The sequence below is a fragment of the Oncorhynchus kisutch genome, unplaced genomic scaffold, assembly GCF_002021735.2.
Source record: "Oncorhynchus kisutch isolate 150728-3 unplaced genomic scaffold, Okis_V2 scaffold1914, whole genome shotgun sequence".
NCBI lineage: Eukaryota > Metazoa > Chordata > Actinopteri > Salmoniformes > Salmonidae > Oncorhynchus > Oncorhynchus kisutch.
This window is the reverse complement of record NW_022263859.1, coordinates 32,244-40,896: the sequence shown is the minus strand read 5'-3', so window position 1 is coordinate 40,896 and position 8,653 is coordinate 32,244. Positions and strand designations below refer to the sequence as shown.

General features: G+C 49.7%; 2 protein-coding genes across 2 annotated transcripts; both read left to right on the top strand.

The window, feature by feature from the left end:
- Positions 1 to 18: 18 nt before the first annotated feature.
- On the top strand, positions 19 to 893 carry LOC116368406 (E3 SUMO-protein ligase PIAS1-like). Its single transcript, XM_031819168.1, has 2 exons — positions 19 to 456; positions 763 to 893. The coding sequence occupies exons 1-2, from the start codon at positions 270 to 272 to the stop codon at positions 891 to 893; spliced, it is 318 nt and encodes a 105-aa protein (XP_031675028.1). The 5' UTR covers positions 19 to 269.
- Positions 894 to 2,696: 1,803 nt separating this feature from the next.
- LOC116368408 (E3 SUMO-protein ligase PIAS1-like) lies at positions 2,697 to 3,414 on the top strand (the record flags this gene model as incomplete). The annotated part of the gene is given in 1 exon segment (XM_031819170.1): positions 2,697 to 3,414. A coding segment is annotated over 1 exon segment (129 nt), but the record flags the coding sequence as incomplete, so codon positions are not given.
- Positions 3,415 to 8,653: the final 5,239 nt, after the last annotated feature.

Genomic DNA, 8,653 nt, shown 5'->3' with positions numbered 1-8,653 from the left:
GTATAGAGGTATTTACACACACCAAGTAAACAACATGAATAACACCTTACACACAATGACTGTAACACAACGTAAATAACACCGTACACACAATGACTGTAACACAACGTGAATAACACTGTACACACAATGACTGTAACACAACATGAATAACACCGTACACACAATGACTGTAACACAACGTGAATAACACCGTACACACAATGACTGCAACACAACGTAAATAACACCGTACACACAATGACCGCAACACAACGTGAAGACATTGCATGTACAGTATACCTTCACACTGTTGTTTCTGTGTGTCTGTCTTGTCCAGGTTGTTTATGGAGATCCTGAACAGCTGTGTAGACTGTGATGAGATCCAGTTTAAGGAGGATGGCTACTGGGCCCCCATGAGGACAAAGAAGGAAGTACAGGAGGTCTCGTCAGCGTCCTACAGCAACGGACTGGAAGGTGAGAGAGGCGGTGTGTAAGGGCAGGCTTTTGGTCCAGCCCTGCAGCTTTTAACATGCCTGATTCCACTACTCTGTTTGTTGGACCTTGTATCAGAATGTGTGTTAGAACAGTGCTGGAACAACAGGCTGCAAACCCAGTGTCTCTCGTTGTGTTAGATGATATTATTCTGGCTTGTTATCATTACACTATATGTCTGATGACTATTCCACTGTGTTGCCACTTGCTCTATGCTGGGGTGTGTAAATCACTGCAAAATATGCTAGCTATATTGATTTGATTGTTTCCCGTGTCTCTCCCCCCCAGGCTTGCACCGGTCGGCGGTAGGGGAGCAGAGGAGCTCGTCGTCCCACAACGGGGGCAGTAGTAGGATGAAGGTGGAGGTGATCGACCTGACCCTGGACAGCTCCTCAGAGGGACGACAATCAAAAAGATGATGGACCAACCGCCCCTCAAAGAGCCGTGCCCCTCCCTGTCCCCACCCTCGCCTCCCATCGTCAACAAGGGGTGAGGCCCACCTCCACGCAATACACCTCACAAGACCATCTTCACCTACCTCACCCTTTACACTCTCTCCTTCCCTCCTACCGCCCCTCCCTCCCCTCTTCACCCCTCATACCCCCTTCTTCAACACCCACCTCATTCACCCCTCATCTCGCGCACACTCTCACCTCACACACAGTCTTACCATCCTCGTTGTGTGTTATATATTCTCATGCTCTCGTCTGTCTGTCTGCGGCGCTCTTCTCTGTGCGGTGGTGGTTGGTTTGCAGAGGGGGTGAACCTGCACCACCAGGTGTCCCCAGTGAGCCGGACCCCAGCATGCCGTCTGTGGACACCAGCTACATCCCCCCCCGTACCTCCCCTCATCCAGGACTACCGTCCCTACTACCACGCCCCAAACCAGCTCACAGGTAAACTCTAAACATACTACCACACCCCAACCCAGCTACCAGGGTAACACACTACCACACCCCAACCAGCTCACAGGTAACACACTACCACACCCCAACCCAGCTCACAGGTAACCACTACCACACACACCAACCCAGCTCACAGGTAACCACTACCACACCCCAACCCAGCTCACAGGTAACACACTACCACGCCCCAACCCAGCTCACAGGTAACACACTACCTCCCCTCATCCAGGACTACCGTCCACACTACCACGCCCCAAACCAGCTCACAGGTAACACACACATACTACCACGCCCCAAACCAGCTCACAGGTAACACACACACACTACCACCGCCCCAAACCAGCTCACAGGTAACACAACCACAAATACACAACCACACACACACACATTACCACACACACAACCACAAATACACACCACTCACCACACATTACCACACACACACCACAAATACACAACCACTCACACACATTACCACACCACACACAACCACAAATACACTACCACACACACACATTACCACACAACCACACACACAACCACAAATACACAACCACACACACAACCACAAATACACAACCACACACACACAACACAAATACACAACCACACACACATACCGACACTTACGCAACCACACATACACAACTACACACACACATACACAACCACACACACACACCAACCTAGTACAACACACTGCCTCGACACATTTCGTCAGAGTCTCCTCAGGGTCTGTGGAGACCAGTATGTCCCTGTATACAGTAAACACTAACTTGTCTGAGTCAGTTGAACCTGTACTGATCATGGTTCATTGTGAATAAAATGAATGACTGTATGTTGTGTTTGGTTCATTGTTTTATTCACAGATCTGAATTTCTTCTCCTTTCTACAAGGGGACCATCATCAGGTATGTTTTAGATGGAACCCCCCCCCTGTAGGCCTCCTGAAGTCAACACTATTAGCCTCTAAAGATGTTCCCAGAACTTGGGTTTGGTAACAAGATGAATATAAGTGAATGTACCTGTTTGTCCTCCTCTGAAGCATTACAACATGGTGATGGCCGCCGCCGCCGCTGCCTCGGCCTCGGACGACCACGAGCTCCTTCTCAACCACTTCCGTCCCTACACCACCTCCTCCTCGTCCTCCTCCCAGCTGTTCCTGGACCAATCTGGGGCGCCCTCCTCTGGCTCGCTGGCGCCCGTCAACGGTGGTGATGGAGGAAACAGCAGCGGTGGCAGCAGCAGTAGCCTAGTGTCCTCTAGCAGTCTGAGAGACACTCACAGCACACACTCTCACACACACCCCACGCACTCACACACACACCCCACGCACTCACACACACACCCCACCCACTCACACCCCGGCGTAGGAGGTCGGTCCAGTGCTGATGTGGCGGCCGCAGCCCTCTACGGGGCCGTCCCCGACGTGATCTCACTAGACTGACGATTTTGTTTTCGGCGACTAGCGACTGACTCCGAAACAGAGGGTTTGTTGGTTGTTTAATGGAGGATGCAGTCATGACTACTAAACTGACGCAGAAACAGTTTAACGGTCCCACCCAGTCTACAGCTCTGGTTTTGAGTTGTGTTGTTAAGGCTGACTCCAGAACAGTGGAATACCTGTCTGTGGCGGAGCCGGTCCCGAGGTGTCGTTTGACTGGGCTGACCCAGGAACAGTTATAAAGTCACACCCCACAGATGGATGGGATTGGCACCTAGTGTTGCTTGACTGAGTCCAGAACAGTTACCTGTTGGTAGCTGGCTCCCTGACATCATTCCACTAGACTGACTCCAGAACAGTTATCGGTTGGTAGCTGGCTCCCTGACGACATTCCACTAGACTGACCCCAGAACAGTTACCGGTTGGTAGCTGGCGGCTCCCTGACGACATTCCACTAGACTGATATCAGAGAGGTCTATGGGTTTCATCTCTGAAGTCGACAGACTGGACCTAGATCAGCTCCCTGCCGGTACCTACCAGAAACGCCGTGCAAAAACGGGTAACGCTGTGTACAGAGAACAACAAGTATATTTTCTCTTTTACTTTTGTATATTAATTAATTGAATAATTTTTCGTCCCGTAAGTAACTTCAGTTGCTATTTTGAAGTGGAGACTGAAGATATACATACGTTTCCCTCGATATAATGAACTTTAATATCTCATGACTTTTTCTTTGGTTTTTATCCTGATCTGATGGGGATTTTCCTCACACATTCATGGCATTACCTCTTGACATTTTCAACTTATCGATCTCTCTCTACTCTTCATTTTGAAATCACAGTTGAATTTATTCTCCAAGACAATATATTTTCCCTGGTTGACTTGTTTGTTACTGTATAATTTGTTTTGGTATTCTGCGTTCTAAGTTATATGTAAGATATATGAATAAGTCTCTCTGGATAAGTGGATCTGCTAAATGACGTAACATGCATTCCCTAAGGACTTCAGCTTGATGCTGTGGGGAGTGTATAGCTAGGTGGGGTGATATTAGACATTTCTGATTTTCATCTGTTAAAGGGCCAGTGGCGTCAGAATTCTGTTTCCAGGTGTTTTTATCATAGTGCACAACGGCTGATGAAACTAACATGGTAAAAGTGTGAGAAAAAAAACGTAAATCAGTTTTATTTCCTGATAGTTGCTGGATGAAAATAATCTACACAGGACCTTGTAATCAGCAGGTTTGTTTGGGCGGGAATTTTGGCTTTACATGGTGACGTCACTATGTGGTAAATTGGTTGCTAGACCAATAGCAAAGAGACTTCCAAACCCTCTCTGCCAATAACAGCTCGTGTTCAGTTTCCCCCCTTCCCACTCAGACCACTCCCGGACCAGTCTCGGCTAAATTCTTGCTTTAGAGCGGGTTTTTTTTCTTCCTAAAAAGCTATTTTTGCCCATTTTTATGGTCATCTATTACAGTAAGGTGCTTCATGTTACCTAGAAATGATTTGATATCGATATATAAACGGCTGCATTGGGCCTTTCATTTCCCCCCCCCCACCCTTCAATTAACCGTCTGTGCAGTCATTATCATTATGCACAATATTTCAATTTGACAACATTTGAGCAGAAAATGTGTTGACATGTGTATGGTTCTTAAAACTACGGTTGACACAGAATGCCTGTTTAACTTGAGAAATACAGAAACACAGTCATGTCATGCTTTTATTTGACACCTTGTTTATATTCTGTTGTTGTTGCTTTGGTTTTGCATATTCAACCACATTTGTCACTTTTTGCACAAAACCATGAATGAACTCAACCCACACAGAGTGCATGTGTATCTGGGCACTACATATCAGTAGTATCCTCCACCTATCACACACTCTTCCTCTCTGTTTTCACCTGGTTGTTTGTGAGACACTCCAGCTAAGTCATAGCAGAGAGGAGTACCCTGTAGAGGTGGAGGGGAGTACCCCCGTAGAGGTGGAGGGGAGTACCCCGTAGAGGTGGAGGGGAGTACCCCGTAGAGGTGGAGGGGAGTACCTCGTAGAGGTGGAGGGGAGTACCTCGTAGAGGTGGAGGGGAGTACCCCGTAGAGGTGGAGGGAGTACCCCGTAGAGGTGGAGGGGAGTACCCCGTAGAGGTGGAGGGGAGTACCCCGTAGAGGTGGAGGGGAGTACCCACGTAGAGGTGGAGGGGAGTAACCCCGTAGAGGTGGAGGGGAGTAACCCCGTAGAGGTGGAGGGGAGTAACCCCGTAGAGGTGGAGGGGAGTAACCCCGTAGAGGTGGAGGGGAGTACCCCGTAGAGGTGGAGGGGAGTACCCCGTAGAGGTGGATGGGAGTACCCCCGTAGAGGTGGAGGGGGGTACCCCCGTAGAGGTGGAGGGGAGTACCCCGTAGAGGTGGAGGGGAGTACCCCGTAGCGGTGGAGGGGAGTACCCCGTAGCGGTGGAGGGGAGTACCCCGTAGCGGTGGAGGGGAGTACCCCGTAGCGGTGGAGGGGAGTACCCCGTAGCGGTGGAGGGGAGTACCCCGTAGAGGTGGAGGGGAGTACCCCGTAGAGGTGGAGGGGAGTACCTCGTAGAGGTGGAGGGGAGAAACCCCGTAGAGGTGGAGGGAAGTAGGTGGAGGGGAGTACCTCGTAGAGGTGGAGGGGAGAAACCCCGTAGAGGTGGAGGGGAGTAGGTGGAGGGGAGTAGGTGGAGGGGAGTACCCCGTAGAGGTGGAGGGGAGTAGGTGGAGGGGAGTAGGTGGAGGGGAGTACCCCGTAGAGGTGGAGGGGAGTACCCCGTAGAGGTGGAGGGGAGTAACCCCGTAGAGGTGGAGGGGAGTACCCCGTAGAGGTGGAGGGGAGTACCCCGTAGAGGTGGAGGGGATTACCCCGTAGAGGTGGAGGGGAGTACCTCGTAGAGGTGGAGGGGAGTAACCCCGTAGAGGTGGAGGGGAGTAACCCCGTAGAGGTGGAGGGGAGTAGGTGGAGGGGAGTACCCCGTAGAGGTGGAGGGGAGTACCCGTAGAGGTGGAGGGGAGTACCCCGTAGAGGTGGAGGGGAGTACCCCGTAGAGGTGGATGGGAGTACCCCGTAGAGGTGGAGGGGAGTAACCCCGTAGAGGTGGAGGGGAGTAACCCCGTAGAGGTGGAGGGGAGTAACCCCGTAGAGGTGGAGGGGAGTAACCCCGTAGAGGTGGAGGGGAGTAACCCCGTAGAGGTGGAGGGGAGTAACCCCGTAGAGGTGGAGGGGAGTAACCCCGTAGAGGTGGAGGGGAGTAACCCCGTAGAGGTGGAGGGGAGTAACCCCGTAGAGGTGGAGGGGAGTACCCCCGTAGAGATGGAGGGAATTACCTCGTAGAGATAATGGCAGACATATCTACTGTGTTATAAATGCTATGGGGATATTGCTAATATGAGAGGCAGTTTCCATCCAACTCAACTGTGGGCAAAAGTTTTGAGAATGACACGCATATTAATTTTCACAAAGTCTGCTGCCTCGGTTTGTATGATGGCAATTTGCATATACTCCAGAATGTTATGAAGAGTGATCAGATGAATTGCAATTAATTGCAAAGTCCCTCTTTGCCATGCAAAGGAACTGAATCCCCCCAAAAAACATTTCCGCTGCATTTCAGCCCTGCCACAAAAGGACCAGCTTACATCATGTCAGTGATTCTCTCGTTAACACAGGTGTGAGTGTTGACGAGGACAAGGCTGGAGATCACTCTGTCATGCTGATTGAGTTTGAATAACAGACTGGAAACTTCGAAAAGAGGGTGGTGCTTGGAATCATTGTTCTTCCTCTGTCAATCATGGTTACCTGCAAGGAAACACGTGCCGTCATCATTGCTTTGCACAAAAAGGGCTTCACAGGCAAGGATATTGCTGCCGGTAAGATTGCACCTAAATCAACCATTTATCGGATCATCAAGAACTTCAAGGAGAGTGGTTCAATTGTTGTGAAGAAGGCTTCAGGGCGCCCAAGAAATTCCAGCAAGCACCAGGACCGTCTCCTAAAGTTGATTCAGCTGCGGGATCAGGGCACCACCAGTACAGAGCTTGCTCAGGAATGGCAGCAGGCAGGTCCATCTGCACGCACAGTGAGGCAAAGACTTTTGGAGGATGGCCTGATGTCAAGAAGGGCAGCGAAGAAGCCACTTTTCTCCAGGAAAAACATCAGGGACAGACTGATATTCTGCAGAAGGTACAGGGATTGGACTGCTGAGGACTGGGATAAAGTCATTTTCTCTGATGAATCCCCTTTCCGATTGTTTGTGGCATCTGGAAAAAAGCTTGTCCGGAGAAGAAGAGTTGAGCACTACCATCAGTCCTGTGTCATGCCAACAGTAAAGCATCCTGAGACCATTCATGTGTGGGGTTGCTTCTCAGCCAAGGGAGTGGGCTCACTCACAATTTTGCCTAAGAACACAGCCATGAATAAAGAATGGTACCAACACATCCTCCGAGAGCAACTTCTCCCAACCATCCAGGAACAGTTTGGCGACGAACAATCCCTTTTCCAGCATGATGGAGCACCTTGCCATAAGTCAAAAGTGATAACTAAGTGGCTCGGGGAACAAAACATCAATATTTTGGGTCCATGGCCAGGAAACTCCCCAGACCTTAATCCCATTGAGAATGTGTGGTCAATCCTCAAGAGGCAGGTGGACAAACAAAACCCACAAATTCTGACAAACTCCAAGCATTAATTATGCAAGAATGGGCTGCCATCAGTCAGGATGTGGCCCAGAAGTTAATTGACAGCATGCCATGTAATTGTCAATAAAAGCCTTTGACACTTATGAAATGCTTGTAATTATACTTCAGTATTCCATAGTAACATCTGACTAAAATATCTAAAGACACTGAAGCAGCAAACTTTGTGGAAATTAATATTTGTGTCATTGTCATTGACTCAGTCAGAATGTGACATGGTGAAATGGTGCTTCGAGTGATAGACAATATAGAGACAGAATACAGACAGAGGACTTTACACAGTGAACATGTAACGATAATAGAATGAGTGAATTACCAGATATAAAGGTATAGAACTAAGCGCAAACTCAACAGTCACTGCTGGTTAAATATACAGGAGACTCTATAGTCATTGGAAGTCAACAACTGCCATGTAAAGCTCTTTCAGAAGACATTAAAGAATGTGTCGGGATCGAAACAATGACAGCAACGTTTGTCACCTTTTCCTGCTGAATCAGTTTTCCGCCAACATAGACAATATGAAAGTAAAATACAGGGTTTGTTCAGGCTACTGTACTGCATTTTAAAACTTTCCAAAAATCACTGCTTTAGTGATAGTCACAATCATCACAGTCACCTACAGTCAAAAACAGATGCTTTTTAGAGGGAGGGAGGGAGGGAGGGAGGGAGGGAGGGAGGGAGGGAGGGAGGGAGGGAGGGAGGGAGGGAGGGAGGGAGGGAGGGAGGGAGGGAGGGAGGGAGAGAGAGGGAGGGAGGGAGAGAGAGAGAGAGGGAGGGAGGGAGGGAGGGAGGGAGGGAGGGAGGGAGGGAGGGAGGGAGGGAGGGAGGGAGGGAGAGGAGAGAGGAGGGAGGGAGGAGAGAGAGAGAGAGAGAGGGAGGGAGAGAGAGAGAGAGGGGGAGGGAAAGAGAGAGGGAGGGAGGGAGGGAGAGAGAGAGAGAGAGAACTCTGCAGTGTCATTCTCGCAAGGTGTTTGTGCTTCAGTCCTCTTCTCTTCCACAGCTCTTCACTTCAAGCCTAATTAGCTTTCCCTCTGGAGATAGATAATCGCTTGTGACAGCTTCCCCAATCACTCTCCATCTAGTATCCTGAACCAGAGCAAATAACAGGTCAACTTTGCAGCAA

What these genes read in the sequence shown, in the direction of transcription:
- LOC116368406 (XM_031819168.1), top strand. Translation starts at nt 270, where the DNA reads ATGTACAGTATACCTTCACACTGTTGTTTCTGTGTGTCTGTCTTGTCC. An exon ending in CTACAGCAACGGACTGGAAG is followed by an intron (nt 457 to 762) that starts GTGAGAGAGGCG and finishes TCTCCCCCCCAG; the next exon opens with GCTTGCACCGGTCGGCGGTA.